At 45.4% G+C, this 21,942-nt stretch overlaps 1 protein-coding gene across 1 annotated transcript in view; it reads left to right on the forward strand.

Moving 5' to 3' along the window:
- The window catches only part of ANO2 (anoctamin 2), a 331,055-nt gene that overhangs the window by 175,770 nt on the left and 133,343 nt on the right, over positions 1 to 21,942 (forward strand). The window contains exon 14 of the mRNA XM_070454162.1: positions 5,700 to 5,810. Within this exon, the coding sequence (XP_070310263.1) occupies positions 5,700 to 5,810 (111 nt within the window). The remainder of the gene's footprint in view (positions 1 to 5,699; positions 5,811 to 21,942) is intronic.

A 21,942-nucleotide genomic window follows, 5' to 3' on the forward strand; every position in this document is an offset into this window, starting at 1 on the left:
CTCAGATATTAAACATACTTCAAATTGAGTTAAATCTGAACATGCACATCAAACAACTACTATGGACCAGGTTTTGGTTTGGGATGTGGAACTCCCACAGACATGGTCTCCGAGCATCTTCAAAGGACTGAATTCAGCTAAGGGACTCTCTGGTCTCTGAATATTTAGAATACAACAGTGAGTTTGAGAGAAATTACTTCTGGCCTAAAAGAATGCTTTAAAAAATAGATTGAAGGCAGAAGGAGAAGGGGGTGGCAGATGATGAGATGGTTAGATGGTGTCACCGACTCAACGGACATGAATTTGAGCAAACTCTGGGAGACAGTGAAGGACAGGGAAGCCTGGTGTGCTTCAGTCTATCAGATCACAACTAAACAACGCAACACAAAACCGAGGTTTTGGAGACTGGTTGAATGTTAATGAGCAGCACAGGGAAGAATGGGTACCCATAGGAGGAAACAGCCGACAGGACCGTTGATCTGGGGAAGCTCAGGTGTGGCTCAGAGGTAGTGTGATACCTGGGAAGTGTCGTTGGCTGCAGGGAAAAGGGATCGGGCTGCAGTGGGGGGCAGAGCAGCAAATGCATGCTGGTGGCCAGGTCAGGGAGAGTCTTGATTGCTGCTCTGTCTCCTGAGGTCATGAGGAGGCACGGAGGGCAGGATTGGCAGGTATTTGTGACCTTCCCTGGGACTTATATGTGTTGGGGGCAGATTTAGTGTTAGTTGCTCAGTTGTGTCCAACTCTTTGTGACCTCATGAGCTGTAGCCCCCCAGCCCCCCTCTTCTGTCCATGGTATTTACCAGACAAGAATACTGAAATGGGTTTCCATTTCCTTCTCCAGGGGATTTTTCCCACCCAGGGGTCAAACTCTGGTCTCTGTCATTGTGGGCAGATTCCTTACCATCTGAGGCACCAGGAAAGCCCTAACCCATGTTCAAATGAGGAGCAAGAGAATGGCAGATGCTACCTGGGCTTTGGGGAGAGGGATGCAGGGGTCCTTGAAGGTTGTTAGAGCTGTTTCTCTGACCTCCAAGTCTCAGGAATCCTCCTGTAGGCAGCTGTGCAGACAGAGCCCCCAGACAGCCTTCTTTCCTGTGATCTTCATTAGGAAATATGCGGGAGGGGAGGGTGCTAACTCACACAGAGACCAGAGACATTCACCCTTTGTCCTTCCCCCTTGGGGTGCCCCCTCCACATGGGACACCATGGAAATGAGCAGGGTAAAGTGGAAGGAAGTTGGAGAACCCACCTCCTGGGTCAGCTGCCCCTGGCCGAGGGGCCTCCTTGTGGAACCAGCGGAGACATCCTGAGGTACTCCTTTGGAGCCTGTTGAAGGAGCCTCCCGCCAGACCTCACAAGTCTTTGCTCTGAGGCGGGATGGTCTTCATCTTGGCCGCCTCTCTTGCCCAATTAGCTTCTGCCCTCAGGCCCCAGGTGTCCTTGGGATCCCTCAGAGAGTGGCCTTATCTGGTCATAGAGTCCTCCCCTCCATTTCTCCCATCCACATCTACTATGTCAGGCTGTCCCTAATGGCTTCCCATCACATAAGACACAACCCCCTCTGAGCCCAGCTCATGGCAGCCTTCTCCTCCTCCAGAAATTCCAGCCTACTGCATCTGCCTTCTCTCCATGGCTACTTCCAGGCTTTGCACTGGCTCTTTCTGCTGCCTAGAAGGTGCCAGTCTCCGCCTGACCTAATTCTTTCTTGGCTTTTCCGTCCCAACATTACCTTCCTATGGCTGTTGCTGTTGTCCAGTCTCTAAGTCATGTCCAACGCTTTGCAACCCCATGAACTGCAGCACACCAGGCTTCCCTGTCCTCCATTATCTCTCAGAGTTTGCTCAAACTCATGTCCATAAAGTTGGTGATGCCATCCAACCATCTCATCCTCTGTCATCCCCTTTTCCTCCTGCCCTAAATCTTTCCCAGCACCAAGGTCTTTTCCAGTGAGTCAGCTCTTTGCATCAGGTGGTCATAGTATTAGAGGTTCAACTTCAGCATCAGTCCTTCCAATGAATATTCAGAATTGATTTCCTTTAGGATTGACTGGTTTGATCTCCTTGCAGTCCAAGGTGCTCTCAAGAGTCTTCTCCAGCACCACAGTTTGAAGGCATCAATTCTCTGGTGCTCAACCTTCTTTATGGTTCAACTCTCACATCCATACCTTCCCTCAATCCCCCTTCTGAAGTGGCCAGCCTGACATTTCTCCTGCTGCTCTCATTCCCCACCTGCCAGCTTCTTATTGGTGGATTTGTTTGCTTGCTGTCACCTTCCTTCACTTGGGGATAAGCTTCTTGAGAAGAAGGACCTTGTATGTAGCCTCAGAACCTGGAAAGAGCTCCCAAGGGCTCAGAGCACAGGAGATGCTTGATGGCTCTTGGATGGAGAGCTTTGTTGATTGCATCTGCAGATTTACGTCTATAAATCAGCAAAGACTGGTCCTGCTGGCCTAGGCCTTTTCTTCAGGCCAGCTCCTGAGGGATCAACCAGATGGAAGCAGCTTTGTGAAGTATTTCCCAGAGCTTTGTGGGAGGGTTATGTATTTGTGGTGACTTGGCATCAGACCACCCATCCAGGGAGGCTATGTTTAATGATGACCTGCCCACGGCTGGATATTTCAGAGCCACCTTCATGGGGGTCTAGATTCTACTCTGGCTGGGAGCTCATTGGTCCAGTTCTCTGCCTTTGAGGAATCTTGTGACCTAACTTGACCTTCTTGACTATAAGCAGGGAAATTCTTGTCTGACCTTGCTTCAGTTGGAAAGCAGAGGAGCCTAAGACTCTGCTTTCAGAGCCTTGGATTCCTGTCTATGTGCCAAGAGCTCATGGTTTTTTCTAAACAGATGAAGGAGGTCTGAACTGGGGCCCAGAGTGTGGTGCGGGGGGCCACAGCCACAACTGGGACATGCCTCTATGTGATGTCACATCTTTGGAAAATCAGGGACTGGTCAGGAACCTCCTCTCATCAGAAGGGAAGGCCCTGAAGCTCCCCTGCAGTGGGTGACAGGGTGAAAGCAAGTCTTGCTTGAAGGACTTTGGAATCCAGATTCTGGCACTCAACAGAAACACCCAGCTATCATTTTATATTTAAAATCTTCCATAGCAATCATATAGAAAAAAAGCAACCAGATTTCAGAGGCCATGGAGGAAAAGATCATACTGTGTTTCTCAGAGTATTTCTGCAGGATGTTATCTGCTGGAAGTGAAAGGAGTTTTGTGGGACCTTCTGAGCTGAAGAATATTCAGCAGGTGTCTTTACAGGAGAACCTTTTCAGAGCTTTTATTAGGCTCATTGTGACTCTCAGGTGACACATTGTATGGAGTTTTTCAATTGGTTCGATCCTGGAATCCTTCTTTAACCCCAAACCCTCCTGGCACACACATTAGGAAGTGCTATGTTGGAGGATGGATGAAGAGGAGAGACCAAACGGAGTGAACTTCACAAACAATTAGAGATTTCTGTGTGCTCCCTATGGTGCTAATTACTGTGAGAAGCACAAAATAGTATAGACCAGGTAGCTGATCCTTATATTAGGATGTAAAGACTCTCACATGCAGAACATCTAGGAAATAATAAAAGAAAACTATGTGATCAAGAACTACTATGTCGTACAAGCTATAAAACTCTAGGTTATTGAGAGGATGGAGGCTCCGCCACCTGTGGTTCAGCAGGCAGAGAAGGTCCCACCTCTCAGGGTGGACTGCATCCTGGAGACTGGTTGATGATGGGAAGCCCTCAGAATTCTGGAATGGGTCCTTCTCTCTTATATTGGTTATTCTTATAAGTCACACATGTAGTTTCTCCTCTCTAGCATCATGGCATTTCCCAGGAAAGTCAGAGACAGGTCGGGAGCCTAGCTTTTTGGCTTTCGGAATCTCAGAGGCATGAGCAGTGATAAGGGAATATGTGTTCTCTGAGTCTGCTGAGAACCAGCTCAGGGATCCCTGCCTGGGAGTTCTCGGTAAATGTTGCACGAATGTGAAGTCCTCACATCCTGGATATTGATCCTTGAAAGCTGCAGGGAGGACATTTAACTTACACTGTTAAGTTCTCTTTGAAGTCAGTGATGCATCTTCCTGCCCCAGCCTCTGAGTTGTTGGGACTGTGGTCTTTCTGACGAGCCAGGCACTCTTTCTCATGCCTGGTGACTCACTGTTCAGGTTTGTGTTGCTGAGTGGCCCCGGGGATGTCTCCTGAACACCAGTGTACTTGCCAGAGTTACTCACCTAGACTGAACAGGAAACAGGTCCAGGCAATAAGTTTTAAGATTCCCTGTGGCTGCCTTTAGCTTTGATGTTTATTGGCCGCCATTTTTAGCTTGTGGAAGAGTGATTCAAGGAAGACACTTGGTCCTTGCCCTGACATCCAGCTGTGGGGCACATCTGTTTCTCCAGCTGGGACTGGGCTTATTGAAACTTACAATGGAGGCTGAGGATAGATGGCAGGGTGACTGGAGGCAGCCTCTGGTCACTGCTGTGTGCAGCTCAGGGCTGCTGTCTGTATCAGCTGCTTGTTAACGCTTCCTCTCTCTTTTCTCAACACCGGCACTGCCCCCAGGAACGTGCTCAGGTTTGGTTTTCAGTGTGATAACAAGTGTCATGTGTCCTCCTTTCCTGCCACATTGTGTTCCTGGTTTTCCTGGTCTAGACACCTCATGGTTGTGTGTGGTATGGCAGTTGTGTGTGGTGGGGTGGTTGCATGTGGTGAGGCAGTCGTGTGTGGTGGAGTGGTCTCGTGTGGTGTGGTGCTTGTGTGTGGTGTGTCTGTCGTGTGGTGTGGTGGTTTTGAGTAGTATGGTGGTTGTGTGTGGTAAGTTGGTTGTGATTGGTGTGGTGGTTGTGTGTGGTTGGTCATGTATGGTGAAGTGGTCGTGTGTGGTGTGGCAGTCATGTGTGGTGTGGTGGTCGCATGTGGTATGGTGGTCGTGTGTAGTGTGGTGGTCATGTGTGGTGTGGTGGTTGTGTGTGGTATGGCGGTTGTGTGGTGTGGTGGTCACGTGTGGTGAAGTGGTTATGTGTAGTGTGGCGGTTGTATGTGGTGTGGCGGTTGTGTGTGGTATGGCGGTTGTGGGTGGCATGGCGGTCATGTGGTGTGGTGGTCGTGTGGTGTGGCGGTCGCGTGTGGTGTGGTGGTTGTGTGTGGTGTGGTGGTTGCATGTGGTATGGTGGTCATGTGTAGAGTGGTGGTCATGTGTGGTGTGGTGGTTGTGTGTGGTGTGGTGGTTGCATGTGGTATGGTGGTCATGTGTAGAGTGGTGGTCATGTGTGGTGTGGCAGTTGTGTGTGGTATGGCGGTTGTGTGGTGTGGTGGTCACGTGTGGTGAAGTGGTTATGTGTAGTGTGGTGGTCGTGTGGTGTGGCGGTCGCGTGTGGTGTGGTGGTTGTGTGTGGTGTGGCAGTCGTGTGGTGTGGTGGTCGCGTGTGGTGTGGCAGTCATGTGTAGTGTGGCGGTCATATGTGTTATGGTGGTTGTGTGTGGGGTCTGGTGGTTGTGTGTGATATGGCGGTCCTGTGGTGTGGCAGTTGTGTGTAGTGTGGCAGTTGTGTATCGTGTGGTGGTTGTGAGTGGTGGGGCAGATCTCATCCCATAGCATCCGGTCCCGTGTCCTGACTCACTGTCCATGTGGTGTCTGGTTCTACCTTGCAGGCCAAGTCTGCCCTTGCCTGTGTATTAACCTCTCTTTGACTCTGGGTTTTAGGAGCATTCCCGGCCTGAGTATGAAACGAAAGTTCGTGAGAAAATGCTGAAGGAGAGCAACAAGTCAGTGGTCCAGAAACTGGGAACCAGTGGGACTGAGGCTGAGGATGAGGTAAGATGCTGGTGCCTGGTGCTCACCATCCTGTTTATTTCTTAAGATCCTGTTGTCATTTCACTGGGAATGCCTTCATGGACAAGAAGGGCTGACAGTGGTGGGACAGGATGGAAAGAAAGCTTGATAATATCCCTCACTGTCCTGAGGGCGGAGCTCGTGGGGAGCAGGCTTCTGCCACAACTTGATTTATCTCTTTCCTGGGTGGTAGTGTCTGGATGAAATGGGAGACCCGGTTGGAAAAGCAGGAAGCCATTTCAGGCCTGGTTCTTCTGGACTTCATCACCTATACAGTGAATAACAGTAGCAACCACTGCCAGACCAACCATCTCAGTGACAGCTAACCCTTCCCAAGTCCTTCGTACGGGCCAGACACTGTTCTCAGCGCATTTTATTCTTGCAATAAATTTATGAGCTGGCACAATTTTTCTGTAAATGAAAGCTAACGAAAAAAGTTATGTGCACAGATTAAGACACTGACCGGAGGTCACTCAGCCAGTGAATGGTGGGTATGGATCAGGGATTCCAACCCAGGCCTGTCTCTGACAGTCTGGGCATCTAACTGCAATTCAAGGATGAATTGAGACATGGCTCTTAGGGCTGGCAGAGGCACACTCGAGCCTGTGTTTGCCTGAGCTGCTCATACGCCATTCCTCACATTTCATTCTCTCTTGATGGGCCTCTAAAGTAGGGAGGTGATGGTGAACATGGCTTGTGAGTCATTTTCTGAGTTTTTGGGTGGCATTCAGACATCGCAACAGGGCTTCATAATCTACACTGTGATCCATAAACACTCTCAGTGCCTGTGAGATGGGGGTTCGGGGGAGACTCCTCTTGGCAGTGCCGGTCTCCTCTGCATGCCACGCTGTTTTGAAACCAAGTGTGTGTGTGTGTGTGTGTGTGTGTGTGTGTGTGTGTGTGTGTGTATGTGTGTTTATGTCTTTCCTAATCTGGTTCCTGAAAAAAAATCAACGAGATAGACAATCTGTTGTTTTTACATGTGTCTTTTCTCCATTTTGGATTCGAATTCAAATTTTATTTAATTTTACATTCTTTAAGTTGGAACCATTCATGTTAACATGCAAATTTATTCAAGCACCAATACAGAAGAATGTGGTGTTTTTGAGCCCAGAATGTTAGCTTTCTTTCTTTCTTTTTTTTTTTTTTAAAGAAACAAGACTTAGAAGAGAAAGGGGGTGGCCTGTCTGAATTATTTTTCTGTAGAAAACAGTAAGTCAAAGACCACCAATTATTTGGAGAGAAAAATGAGTTCATTCTTAGGGAAGAGTAATCATCACCACCAGCTTCATCAGAAAGCGAGCATATTGTATCCTGTCGACTCTGGCAATCTCATGCAGCCCCCTTTCTCAACTCCAGGGTGATACACAATGGGTAATTTTATGGAAATCACATGTAACTCTTATTGACCACTGACTCATTTAATTTTAATTCCGTAGACGGGAATGCCGAGGAGCTGAATTTGTGTACGTTGAGACTGTGGTTCTGACTTAAGCACTACTTGGATATATATACATGATAGGTGAAATAACTTTCAGGAACCATGAATAATTGAAAAACATCTGAATGCATTATGAATGATATATACGTTTATGTTTCAGCATTCAACATTTATTTTCATTACACTGTTGAGAATGCAAAGCTCAAAGCCTCTAATGCCTTATAGGCCCTGGAAGGGAAATGACCTTTCCAAATGAGCAGTGTAAGCTAAAAATGGCCGGGAATTTGATTGTCAGCATCCTACTTGTGTTCCCTCCGTTCTGTTACTATCGGAAGTGTGCTTCTGTTCATGCTTAAGTTTAGCCAGAGGTGGGAGATGAAGAGAGAAGCACATGTTGCTGTCTGATGGGAGTGATGTTTCTCTAGCCTCCGGGAAGAGTGGAGGTCAATACCCACAGCAAAATAGGACTCTCGGGGCATGTCATGGGCGGGATACTTAGGAAAGGCACGTGCTTCTGGGAAATGGACAGGGACCAAGAGTCAAAGTCTAGATGATGGTTTTGGATGTGTTTCTTTCATCCCAGAGGCTCACCTTGGCTCTGCCTACTTTGTAACCCTGAGGTTGCATGTTCCATCTCTCCTTATATTCCTTCCTCTTGAATGCCGAAAACTACCATTTGTCTGAACTTATTTACAAAACAGAAACAGATTCACAGACTTTGAGAATGAACTTATGATTGCTGGAGGTTGGGGGAGGATAGGAAGGGAAGGGATAGTTAGGGAGCTTGGGATGGACATGTACACACTGCTATATTTAAAATGGATAAGATTTACTATATAAGCACAGGGAATTCTGCTCAATATTATATGCCAGCCTCAATGGGAGGGGAGTCTGGAGGAGAATGGATATAAGGATATATATGGCTGAGTCCTTTCACTGTCCACCTGAAAATATCACAATATTGTTAATCGGCTATACTCTAACATAAAATAAAAACTTTTTTAAAAAGAAAAAACCCCTTCCATTTGTCAAGGCTCAGATGGTAGAGGAAATTATGGAAGACCGCATAGCTAGTTGTGGGGGAGCTAGTAGTTAAACTCAGCTCCATGTTATCTCCAAGGCCTATTGTTTCTTAGAAAGTTTTTTTTTTTTTTTTTGAAGATGTCAGGTTCCTTTTTAAAAACATCTTTATAGCAATATAATTCTCAGACCATAACCTTCACCCATTTGAATTAAACTGTTCGGTGGTTTTCAGTATGTTCACAGTTTTGTGCAGTCATTCCCACAATATAAGTTTAAAGTATTTTTATCATTTTAATAAGAAACCGTATACCCTGGGAAGCAAGTTTTTTACTTCCTGTTTCAACATATTTGCCTATTCTGAACTTACGTGTAAATGAAATCATGAAAAATGTGATATTTCTGTTCTTTTACTTAGCAGAATATTTTCATTATTCACCTGTGTTGTAGCTATATTAGTACTTCTTTTATTTTTTATTGCTAAATAGTATTCCTTATTTTGGGTATATCCAATTTTATTTATACAACCATCAGTTGATGGATATATAGATGGCTTTTCACTTTTTGGCTGTTATGAACAATGCTGCTATGAACATTTGTGTACCAGGTTTTGTGTGGATATATGTTTTCACATTTTTTGGTAGGATTATTGGATCATATGGTAACTCTGGTTTAACATTTTGAAGGACTGCTGTGATATTTTTCAAAGTGGTTGCACCATTTCACATGCCAACCAGCAATGCATGAAGACTCTTAATTCTCCACATCCTCACCAACACTTATTATCATCTTTGTTATTTTATCCATCCTATTTGTGTGAAGCAGTATTTCCTTGTGGTTTGAATTAGTATTTCTCTAATGACTAATGATGTTGAACATCTTTTCATGTGCTTATTTGCAATTTTTATGTATTCTTTGGAAAAATTTCTATTCAGATTCATTGCTCATTTTTAAAGTTGGGTTAATTTTCTTTTTATTATTGTATTAAGAGTTATTTACATAATTTGAGTACCAGTCCCTTATAAAATACTATGATTTACAAATATTTTCTCCCTTTCTGAGGATTTTTAAAAATTTAATTAGTGATGCAGTTGCTGCATTAAAGTTTTTGATGTAGTTCAATTTGTCTGGTTTTGTCTTTGTCACTTGTGCTTTTGTGTTGTATCTAAGAAACCATTGCTTAATCCAGTGTCATAGAGATACCCTGTCAATTCTTCTAAGAATTTTACAGTGTTAGCTCTTAAATTTAGGTTTAGGATCCACTTTGAATTAATTTTTGTATATGATGTAAGTAAGGAGTTCAAATTCATTTTTTTTGCACGAATATTCAGTTTTTATGGCACTATTTGTTGAAAAGACTATTTTCTCCACTGAACTATCTTCATACCCTCATCAAAATTCAATTGACCATAAATGTAAGAGTTTATTTATTTCTGGACACTCAGTTCCATTTCATTAGCCTATTTGTCTGTCCTTAGCCCAATACCACATTATCTCAATTAATTATTGCACCTGTGTAATAAGTTTTGAAATTGGAAATGTGACTATATGCTTCTTTTTCAAAATTTTTGACAATTCTGGGTGTCTTGAATTTCCATATTAGTGTTATTACCAGCTTGTCAATTTCTTCTAAAAAAAGCAAGATTGAATTTTTGATAGGGATTGAGCTGAGTATGTAGATTAATTCAGGCTGTAGTACCATTTTAACAATGCTAAATCTTCTAATCTATGAACATGGTATATCTTTTCATTTATTTAGATCTTTCTTTCAAAAATATTCAAAAATATTTTATATTTTCAGGGTACAGTTCTCACACATCTTTAGTTAAACTTGTTTACAATAGTATTATTGTTTTCCATGCAAGTGCAAATGTAATTGTTTTAATAATTTCAATTTTAGATTGTTCATTTCTAGTATATAGGACTGCAGTTGATTTTTGTATATTGATTTTATATCCCCCAACTTTGTGGAACTCATTTATTAATTCTGGTAGTTTTTAGTGGATTCCTTAGGATTTTCAATTTATAAGATCATGTCATCTTGAAGAGAGTTTTACTTCTTTCTTTCCCAAGCTGTGTACATTTTGTCTCTCTCTCCATCCTCCGTCCCTCCCCTTTTCTCCCTAATTGCCCTGACAAGAATCTCTTGTACAATGTTGAGTAGTAGTGATGAGAGTCAACTTCCTTGTCTCGTTCTGGAACTTAGCCTTTCACCATTAAGTATGCTGTTAACTGTGACCCACTGCTCTTTAACTCTGTCTATAGGCTTCCCTGAGGAGAATTCACAACATATCACCAGGTGGCCAGGCCCATCTGCAGTCTCTTCTGCCTCAGCTGTCACGTGGGGAGATTGGATTGTAGCCTCTGCTTTTTTTCTGCCGATGGCAGATCATGTCAGTCATTAGCCCATAACTGTGGGGGGCAGACTGTCTCATTTTAGGTGGTGGCAATTTAGCTCTTCTAATATCTGCTGTTATGATGTTCAAGAGTGTGGGCATAGTGAAGATGGTAAAGTGATGAGCTTAGAAGTAATATTTATGGAGTGCTTGCTCTGTGTGAGTCTTTATGGGTTTTATTTCATTTCAGTCTTAAAGCCATTATTATTTCCAATTTTGTATGTGAGGAAACTGAGGCTTATTTATCTAGAAAGAAGGAAATTGCTCAAAGCTTGTATATGGCCAGATGGTTTAACTTAAGAACAATGCTTATTTTTAAAAACTGAAATAGAGTTGCTTTACAGTGTTGTGTTAGTTTCTGCTGTATAGTGAAGTGAATCAGCTATATGTGTACATATATCCCTGCCCTCTTGGACCTCCCTCCCATCCTCCATCCCACCCACCCTCCATCCCGTCCACCTAGGTCACTGCAGAGTACCCAGCTGACTTCCCTGAGCAATACAGTGGCTTCCCACTAGCTGGCTCTTTTACAGCTGTTCACACATGGCAGTGTATACATGTCAATCCCAGTCTCCTAATTCATGCCACTCCCCACCCTGTCTCCTTCTCCCCCATCTGTTCTCTACTCCTGCCCTACAAATAGATTCATTTATACCATTTTTCTTGATTTCACATATGTGCATTAATGTATGATATTTATCTTTCTCGACTTACTTCACTCTGTGTGACCTTGTCTAGGTCCATCCACATCTCTACAAATGACACAATTTCATTCCTTTTAGTAGCTGAGTAATATTACCATGTGTATACATACTACATCTTCATTATCCATTCATCTGTTGATAGACATTTAGGTTGCTTCCATGTCCTAGCTGTTGTAAATAGTGCTAAAACGAACATTGGGGTGCATGTGTCTTTTTGAATTATGCTTTTCTCAGAGTATATGCCCAGGAGTGGAATTGCTGGGTCATATAGTAGTTCCCTGGTGGCTCAACAGTAAAAGCGTCTGCCTACAATGCAAGAGACCAGGGATCGATCCCTGGGTCTGGAAGATCCCCTGGAGAAGGAAATGGCAACCCACTCCAGTCCTGTTGCCTGGAAAATCCCATGGCCGGACGGAGGAGCCTGGTAGGCTATAGTCCATGGGGTCACAAAGGGTCGGACAGGACTGAGTGACTTCACTTATAGTAGTTCTATTTTTAGTTTTTTTAACGAACCACCATAATATTGTTCTACATAGAGGCTGTATCAGTTACCATTGTCACCAACAGTGTAGGAGGGTTCCCTTCTCTCCACACCCTCTCAGCATTTCTTGTTTGGTTGTAGATTTTTTTTGATGATGGCCATTCTGACTGGTGTGAGCTGATACCTCGTTGTACAGGATCTTTTTTGACCTAGCTCCTGGAGTAATGAGAATAAAAGAACAATGCTTTTGATTCTTGTGCTCCTCTGCCTTTAGAACGTTTGCTCTCAACAGATCCTCAGACATTCCTGAAGAATCATGCTTGAGGTTCTTCTTTCTTATTCTAAAGGCAGGAAGGAATGAGGTGTTTGTTGGAAATATGAGTACAAGACAACCAGAGACCCTGCTTTTCCTTTGTGGTTTTGTGCCAGCTTTGCTGGACTGATGCCATATTTCCACTGAGGACAACAGTGAGTAGAGTTAGCTCCGTTTTCAGCAAGAAGTTCAACCGACAGTGGAGAGGATTCATGACTATAAACTCAGAGATATATTGTGTTTCCCAGGAAGAATATGGAGCTGGAACTTCTCATAAAAAGCTTGCTTCATTTTTTTTTTCTCTTGGACTATTGGACTCTTTTCTGGGATAGTCTATCCTGGACAGATTTGCAGTTTTCCTCAAGTTTCCCTCCAGGGCAAGATTTTTCTCTGTTCACACGAGATGATAAAGCTCTAACTTGAGAAAGCTGGCGAGATACTGTGGCTGCTAGGATTGGGGGGCGGTTCTGGTCTCTGCCTCCCACCCCTGACCCTTCTCATCCCAGCCCCGCCTTCTTTCCTGTAATAAACTTCCTACTAGTGAGAATGCCATCAGAAAGCAGAAGGCCTGCTGCATAGTTCAAGAGAGGGAAAATAATCCCAGGAACTAATTATAAAGGTGGAGCTGTTGTTTTTCAGTCCCTAAGTCATGTCCAACTTTTTGCAACCCCATGAACTAAAGCATGCCAGGCTTCCCTGTCCTCACTATCTCCTTGAGTCTGCTCAAACTCATGCCTATTGAGTCAGTAATGCCATCCAACCATCTCATCCTCGGTCGCCCTCTTCTCCTCCTGCCCTCAGTCTTTCCCAGCATCAGGGTCTTTTCCAATGAGTTGGCTCTGTGCATCAGGGGTCCAAAGTATTGGAGTTTCAGCTTCAGCACCAGTCCTTAGGATTGACTCTTTTAATTTCCTACTGTCCAGGGGACTCTCAAGAGTCTTCTATAGCACCACAGTTCGAAAGCATCAGTTCTTTGGTGCTCAACCTTCTTTACAGTCTAACTCTCACATCTGTACATGACTATTGGAAAAACTGTAGCTCTGATTCTACGCATCTTTTAGAATAGTGGAAATTGAGGCAAGCAGGGGCTGGTGAGGCAGAGCAGAGGTTAACAACAGGAGGGGACTGCTCCCACTCTTAGGGCTGGAAGGACCAGGAAGGAGGTGGTCTCACCAAACCCTGCGGGTGCTGGCACCTTAGGAGGTGCAGCCCTTTCTGGAGATGCAGATAGAGGAAGACAATGTCCCCCGCCTGCCTCTGAGTCGACTGCCGGTGCCCCCTATTGGCCAAATACAACCACAGATCAGGTGATCGATTATTCCGGGAGATAATTAGGGCTCAGCACCCGGCAACAGCGAGCAGAGGAAGGGGACATTGGAGGGTAGGTCGGAGGGTCAAGTGGCACAGGACAGGCCCAGAGGTCCAGTCATAAGTCGGCATCACTTTGGGACCTACTAGCTGCTGATAGGTCACTTAAGCCAAGTCCTCTTACTGGGGAATTGAGAGGCTGTTGGGACTAGAAATAAAAATTTGGGAGAAAGCATGAGAATTCTGACCACTGACATTAAGGCAAGAACCCGTAAGTCATCGGGGACTCTGACAGTTCCCGGGCTGTTGAGAACATTCATGTGAGCAGGGAGGGTAGGCTGTGGTGTGAGCACCTGTGAGTGTGTGTCTGTGTGTGTGTGAGACAGTGCCATGAGAGTGACTCAGGTGGGGACAGACCTGAAGGCTTCCATGAGGAAGGAAAAACATGTAATATTTCTGTGTCAAGGAGCAGGGAGCATGTGGCAAGCTGGGGAAATGGCACGGTAGGTGGTGAAAGTCTGCTACAAACCTGGCCCTAGGAGAATCGTAAAACCCCATTGAACTCATCCCAGGAGTTTACCTCGCAGGACTTGTCGTCACCCAACTGTTTATCCAAGGTGGGTGTGGGTACCTGGCTTGCTGCGGCCTGGCACTGCCTGTGACGCTGACATTTAATGAATGTTTTATGGGGAATATTCGCCAAGAGGAGGCCTATGGATGGATGGGTGTTAATTTACTGCTCAGCGCACCACCCTGGGGACAATTATTTCAAAAGAAAACTCATCTAAAGTTGAAGTATTGAAACATTTACGGCAGATGCCTCTGGCAGGCGCAACAAACAAACATGTGGAATAAATTATGCATTGTTGAAGGCCTGGGCTGGGAGGCCGGGATGACAGCAGGAGGAAGCCGAGAGTAGTCAGAGCTGGGGTCCCGTCTGGGCTCTCACTCGGGGCCAGAGGCGTCTACCAGAAAGTCCTGTGGAACGGAGTTCCCTTGGGCTCTCCTTTGAAGGCACTAGATATCGAATGACTGTTGGTGGGTCAAAAAAATCATAATAATACCTCTCCCACAGTTCTCCCAGACTTGTCTTAGGGATTAAGAAGATTCCTCGTTGGGTACATGGGATTAGAACTTTTAAAACTGAACTAGTTTATGTGGTATTAATATTAAAATGCTAAGTATTGTTAATCTTCATGAGATAAATTTCCTTGTCAACAATATTTACCATTATATATATATATATTTTTTTTTTGCTGAAAATAAATATTTTGTATTGTCACATAAAAAAAGAAAAAAATGGAGGTTCCTGGTTGGTGAAGGGAAACTCTGGGAACAGAAAGGGGCTCAGTTGGCTGAAGTGTCACATAGCAAGGAGCTGAGGTGAGGCTGGAACCCAGGCTGTTTCTGGAAATACCAATTTAATTGCACACACGACGCACACACACACACATGCATTCACACACACACTCTCTCTCTGTCTCTGTCTCAGGAGAGAGCCATGAACAAGTTTTCTCATTACGTCAAGAAAGTTTCTTAAGACAGGAAGACCATGTTTTCCAAACTGTGCTCCCCAGGGCACCCCAGGGTGCCACAGGGAACACGCAGAAGTCACGGTGTTTTTAAACATCTTTGAGAGCGGCTCAACAATACCTGGGATCTGTCAGACACTAGCGGGGCCGCTACCCCAGCAGGATCAGTGCTAAACGACATGCCGGTCAGTGTCGCCAGGTCTTTGAGAAGCTGGGTCTGCTGTGAGGGCAGCAGAGATCCGGCACAGATTTATTGTGAAACAGAAGCTGCAGGTGTCAGGTCCAACAGGATTCCTGGCGGGGAGGAGCCTGGGGTCCCATAGGTGGATGCGTCCTTTTAGCAAATAATTAGGGTGAAGAATGAAATAGAAATGTTTTTCTTTCAATTATTGTGTATTTTTTCCCAAATGGCTACTAGGCTGTTAGGACAGAAATACTAATTAAGTTAAAGGGACTTAAATCCTCATTAAATGTAACCTTTAAGTCTTTTTTTTTTTTTTCCAGTCGCGGAGCATCCTATAAACATGATGGAGCTGTGAAAGGTTCAGGGAACTGAGAACTTTTGGGGACCCTTGTGGGTAAGGGCTTCCCGTCCACAGAGGCTTGAGAGTAGAAGACGTGACCAAGGGCGGAGGGTTTTAAACAGATAACTAAGTGTGTGCGTGCAGTCACGTCCGGCTCTCTGCAACCTCATGGGCTGTAGCCCACCAGGCTCCTCTGTCCATGGGATTTCTTAAGCAGGAATACTGGAGTGGGTTGCTGTCTCCTTCTCCAGGAGATCTTCCCAGATCAGGGCTCAAATCCACGTTCTCCTGCATTAGCAGGTGAATTCTTTACCACTGAGCCACCAGGGACGCCCATAAAAAGATAAATGGTGAATTTCAAGGAAGCAAGGATTTATCTGGGGGAGAGCAGTCGGTGACAAAGTGTATGCAAAGGTCATGCCGGACAGGCTGGCTTCTTCCAGGCTTGTTTCTGGGCTCCCCACCTACTCCTCTCCTGGGCCACGGAGGGGCTGCACCCCAGCATCTTCCCTCTGTGTCTCTATTTCTCTCTATCTCACTCTGTTCCTGTCTCTGTGTACATGTGTGTATGTAGGTGTATGTGTGCGTATTTCTGTATGGGTGGTGGGTTGGGTTTGGAGGGGGCTGACGGTTTCTGACTGGACAGCCTTTAAGATCCATGAGATTTAAAGGTAAACTCAACAACTCCTTATCCGGAAGACTTTGCTGTACTTAGCAGTCTCTGGGTGGCTCGGGCTTCATGGATTGGTGTGCCAGAGGAGCATAGAACATGCTCATAAACATCTCACTTCGTGGAGCCTGTGAGTTATCCATCCTAGCAAGACACTCCTGGGGTGGCCCGGGCCATCGGATGCAGGGGGCTCTGGCCCCCTTCAACTGACAGCAGAAGTCCCTGGCTGCAGTAAGACTTTGTCTCTGCTCTGTGTATACATTTCTGCTGGCTTGCATCTATATTAAGATGTTACAAATATGGAGAGTGCCGAGGCCTGGGTTATGGAAAAGAAGCAGCAGAGAGACAGGCCGCCTGGGAAATGAGGGCGCAGTGGGGGCCGGGTCAGGGGGTGGGGAGGAGCAGTGGGTCTGCCTCGGAGCTAAGGCTGGGCACAGTCATGATGGTATTTCAGACCAGACCTTCATGGAAAACACAAGGCCCAAATATGTGCAAGGCTGGGGAGCGCTGGAACAGCAGAGTCACTCACGGGGGCCAGCGCATACCACTGGGATGTGTGATGTTTGCCACGAGTGACTTGCAGTTTGGAGTTTTCTTTTTTCATCTAAATGATTTTTCCATATACGGCCTGAAGCACGTAAATTAAATTTGTCTTCTGCTGCCCGGGCCAAGGTCATTATTTCACGTCCCTAGAATTCACTGGAAGCGCACACAAGCCCGTCAGGTTCCTTCGCTCTCTCTCCCTTCGTGTGCCAGAAAAATCAAAAGTGTCGGTTTAATAAATTCTTCCAGAGTCAAGGGTGTCTTGACTCCTTTGCGAATCTTTGACAAGGCATTCCAGAAAGAAGCTTTCAGAGAAAACGTGTGGGAGGGCTCTTTAGTGGGTGGAGTGGCTTCCAGATTGTGCTCTTGTTTCCACAATCTCATGAGCTGGTGAGGTCGAAGGGGTCTGCCTCTCTCTCCACCACCCAGGCCTGGCAGCCAGGCTCCAGCTGGCGAGCGGGGGCCTCCACACAGCACCTGCCCCATCGCCCAGCGGATGCAGTGGTCTTCTAGATGTTACTTTCATAACTTTCACGAAGATAAAGGAACTTAGAAGAAAAATGGCCCTTTCTTTAGGTTTCTTCAGATACAGATCCTGAGACAGTGATTCACATGCCAAATTTATTTGGGAGTGGGAAGACCCAGGTAGCAGAGTGGGACAGTGACAGAGAAGAAAAGGCCCCCAACAAAGGGCACAGCATCAGCCAAGTTACTTACCACTCTGGGCAGCTGATGCATCATTCAGCTGGGAAATTCTGGGAGCTGGTCTGGAACCTGCGCTTTATAGTTCTACTGGCTGAGGGATGAGAAGCTGGGGATCTGCTTGTTCCATCAGTCGCCACTGAGGGATGCTCCGTGTGTGCGCGTGCACACACACACATGTAAATTCCCCTGCACTTCTGGCCTTCTTTGAACATGCACATGAACAGAAAAGGCTCAGGCCACCAAAAAAAGCCTTCAGACAAAGCACTCTAGAGGCTGGCAGTTGAAGTTGGACCTCTCTAGTCCATAGTAAGGCTCAGAGAAACTTGGAGCAGGCGCCGCAGTATCAGGGTTCTAGGTCCTAAAGTGCCTCAGGTAGGATCTAGTCGGAAAATCAGAAGCCCAGAGATTCAGTAGAGGCCGTATCATTTAGGGAAAGTTAATTCGAAAGGTGTCAGGGTTGCCGACCAGCTGAACAGGAAACGAAGCCTGTGAATGGCATCTCACTGTGCTTTTGATCTGCTCAGGAAGCTTCACGTCTAGAAAGCACCCTTTTGTCTGTTTCCTTCTCCCTTAGGCTGGCCAAGGTTAGGTTTTCACTCTGTGTCAGTGAGGTAGGTCTCCTTACATGTTGAAGGACATGTTTCAGAACCTGGAGCATGCTGTATTTTTTTTCTCTCTCCCAAGTTATTGCCATTTGGACATGTTGGCTTTTATCTGTTTGACAAAACAAAATGTCAACAATTATTAGAAAGAGCAATCTGAATAGATGCTAACCTTGCCCCCTTCTCCCCCCACCCTGAGAACTCCTCATGATTTCAGTTCAATACCTCGTTCATTCTCCTAACTTCCTGGGAAGAAACATGTCCACGTGATTTCAGATGGGGCAGCCCAACTGAGATTTTCAGAACTGATTGTGCAGAAAGTTCAGAGCAAAGCCGATGCTAGATCTTGCTAGTTCTTACTTCCCTTGGTTACCAGTTTTGAGTTGGGGTCACTTGTTATCTGACTTAATCCATAATGTGCCCAAGGATATAGTAGTCTGTATTTCTATTTTTTTAAAAAACATCTAAGGTCAGATCAATAGGTGTACTTAGTATTCATAGGCTGCTACTTGCTATGAGAATGACATCCCACTACTTTAGCCACCTGATGCAAAGAACCAACTCATTGGAAAAGACTCTGATGCTGGAAAAGATTGAAGGCAAAAGGAGAAGGGGGCGACAGAGGATGAGTTGTTTAGATAGCATCACTGACTCATGAATTTGAGCAAACTCCATGAGATAGTGGAGGACAGGGAAGCCTGGTGTGTTCCTGCGCATGGGGTGGGTCAGAGAAAGAGTTGGGCATGACTTAGCAACTTAACAAAAACAAATCCCTAGCAGGCTGGATCTGGAGTTCAAGGTGAAATGTACATTGGAATGGAGTCAGTGAAGGTGCCAACTCAGAGGCCAAAGGAAATAGGTCCTTTCATGGGAGTGATAAGCAAACGGTGCTAATTTTATCTGGATGGCTTATGCTGTCTTTGAGGGGCCTGGCGCAGAATGACGTGGGGAGGGAGGTGACCCACGACTTCACTATCCTTCCATCCCTGTAATCTCTGCAAAACAAACTTCTTTGAAGGGAGGGGCCCTGAACCACCTCCCTTTGGGACTTTTTCATTTCTGGGCTTTCAGCTGAAATCCCAAAGGTGTGGTCAGAAGAGGGCCTCTGAAATGCAGTTCCGTATCTTCTGGGCTAACTTGGGCTTTCCGTTTTCTCTGACAAGTGAGCAGTATCTGTCCTCCAACTGGGCAGAGGTGGGAGAAGGAAGAAGAGTATCCCAGGCCTCTAGGCCTCCTTGCAGCTACATGCTGGTCCTCCCAGTGATCAGCGTCTTTCCCAGTGTTGGAAGCTGGCCACAGCAGCAGCTTGGACTAAGTGCGGGCTTTTGCAAAGGGCCAGGTCATCCTACGAGTCATTCCTCACCCACAGGTTGTCCAAAGTCAGTTCCTCATCTGGGAGCCGCTGCTGTGAATTTTCTTCAAAAACACGCATGCTTTCCCAGCAATGCCACATCTAGGTTTTTCTGCATCATGATTTTACTTTCACTGGGTCTGGGGCCAGTAGGCGTGTACTAAGGATTTCCACAGCACATTTTGACCATTTGCATCCCTGTGGTATAGTCATAGTACATAACCCTGGAAGGGTTAATACCCACCCAGGGCCAAGACATCCTGCTCATCAGTGGCCCAGAGTTTGCCCAACACTGACCCATTCGATCCAGCCTCCTGGTCCCCCAGGAAGGCCAGATATGGTGGTATTCAGTTCACTGTAGACAGTTGACCTCCGATTCATTTTTATTATTATGGTGCGCAGTCTATCGGCCAATTTCCATAAATTTCACTCTGAACTTGGGCATCTGCATCAAGTTTAGAGAATTTGCAGTGGGAAGCTTGCCCTGGAAATCTACTCAGCCGAATATTCACACTACTTAGCGTGGGGCAACTCCCATCCAGGAATCTCAGAGAGCTTGTCTATAAACATGAATGAATTAATCCTCCCGACCACGCTATGTGCTTTGCCAGCTGGATTATTTTAAGGCAAGTGACCAGCCCAGCGGCCTGTAGTGAGTCATGAAAGATCTTGCTCAGAACCAGAGGGTTTGGACTGTGGGGTCCTGGGTGGAGTCGGAGACCACTCTGGACCCTTCCAACTCCCAATGCCTGAAGTGTCGTGACTGGGGGCTGGGGGTCAGCAGTGAGCATGGTAACTCCAGGGATGCCTGGTCACCTTCCAAATCAGCACCTCCTCCTCCAGTGCTTTCATCACCAGCCCCCTCAAACCATGTCTTGGTCAAATTAAGTAACTTTTATTTTCTCAATATATACAAGTAGTATATGCTAAATGTAGACAGTTGAAGAAGGAGGGTATAAAGAATAAAAACAATTCATCCAGTTTTTCATCTCCCAGAAAAACTTTTATAACCTCCTTTTAATATGTATTGTCACATGGTTGAAAAAAATATAGGCTGTATATTTGATTTTGTGTTATTCTTGTCACTTCGTCTGAGAACAAGTCTCAACCTTATTAAATACTGTTCTGAGCATAGAGTTCATTATATGGATGCATTATAGTTTTCGTAGCCTTTCCTTGCCACTGTGCTATGCTCAGTTGTGTCTAACTCTTTGCGACCCCATGTACTGTAGCCTGCCAAGCTCTCCTGTCCATAGGATTTCCAGGCAAGAATACTGGAGCAGGTTGCCATTTTGTACTCTAGGGGATCTTCCTGACCCAGGGATCAAATCCATGTTTCCAGAGTCTCCTTCATTGGCAGGTAGATTCTTTACCACTGCAAGACCTGGGAAGCCCTAGCCCTTTCTTACACTGTAGTTAACAAAGGATAAACACACTTATAATTTTCCCCTGAAATTTGAGTTTTTAGAATTAACATATCATATGAATATATTAAAGATTTCCTAAGTCTCTACCCTGTGGTTGAGCATATGATGGGCATATATGCTTATTATTTCAGGAGGAGGAGGGTTGGGGTTATTTTAGGCAGGCTCTATCAGTAAGAGATGTTACTGGAAGTTCAGGATATTTGCTCCTGGGTTCCTAATTGCACATGCTTTAGTGCTGGCTGAGGAAGCAATATAGATGCTGCCCTTGGCACATGACCATAGAAGCAGTTTTATCGTAAAACTGCTCAGTCATTCACTGTGCATGAGGCTAGAGAAGGTCACTTAATTCACATCCTAGAACTCACCCATCAATCAGGTACCCCTCTGGGAGAGCAGGAAGCCTATGTTCTTCTTGCATGTGTGGTGGGTAGAGCAAATGTTCTGGAGCATAGGCTCTGGGGTCTGGTTGTGTTCAGGGAGCCGTTCCTCACATGCTGGGGATGGCTGGGTGTTCATTCTATCAAACCCTGAAGCTGGTCACATATTCTGACCCCGACGCTAAGGTGGAAAAATGATTCTGGAGCAATGGATGGATCATGAGTGGCTTATGCAATGAAGATATTTCATCAGTTGAACTAAGGCCAGGTTTTGGCAGGAGAATCAGTGAGACAAATTGTAAGCTACGGTTTTAACTCCAAGAGGAAATGTGTCCCGGTTGGTAAATGATCCACCAAAAAAAAAAAAGCATGAAACTCCTTTTGATAACTTGAACTTCTGGAAGCAATTTAGAGGGCAAGTAGGGTCACTCTGACTTCCGAGAAAGGGAAAGGTTTTCTTCTTGTGAGATGACGATTTTTTTTTCTTCCAACTTTCTAACGTGTACATACAAGCAGCATTGACCTATGGAAAATACTGTTAATCCACAGAAGAGCACTCGATAAATACTTTAGCACAATGTTCTTCACTTTTGTGCCATTTTTCATTTCCATCAACTGTCACTGTATCTCCCTGTGATATTGAGGGTGGACTTTCACACCCTTTCAGTGACTCACAGAGATGCAGTATTAGCCCCCACACTGATCTGACAGGGCTCTTTG

The sequence above is a fragment of the Odocoileus virginianus genome, chromosome 23, assembly GCF_023699985.2.
Source record: "Odocoileus virginianus isolate 20LAN1187 ecotype Illinois chromosome 23, Ovbor_1.2, whole genome shotgun sequence".
In the NCBI taxonomy this organism is placed as follows: domain Eukaryota; kingdom Metazoa; phylum Chordata; class Mammalia; order Artiodactyla; family Cervidae; genus Odocoileus; species Odocoileus virginianus.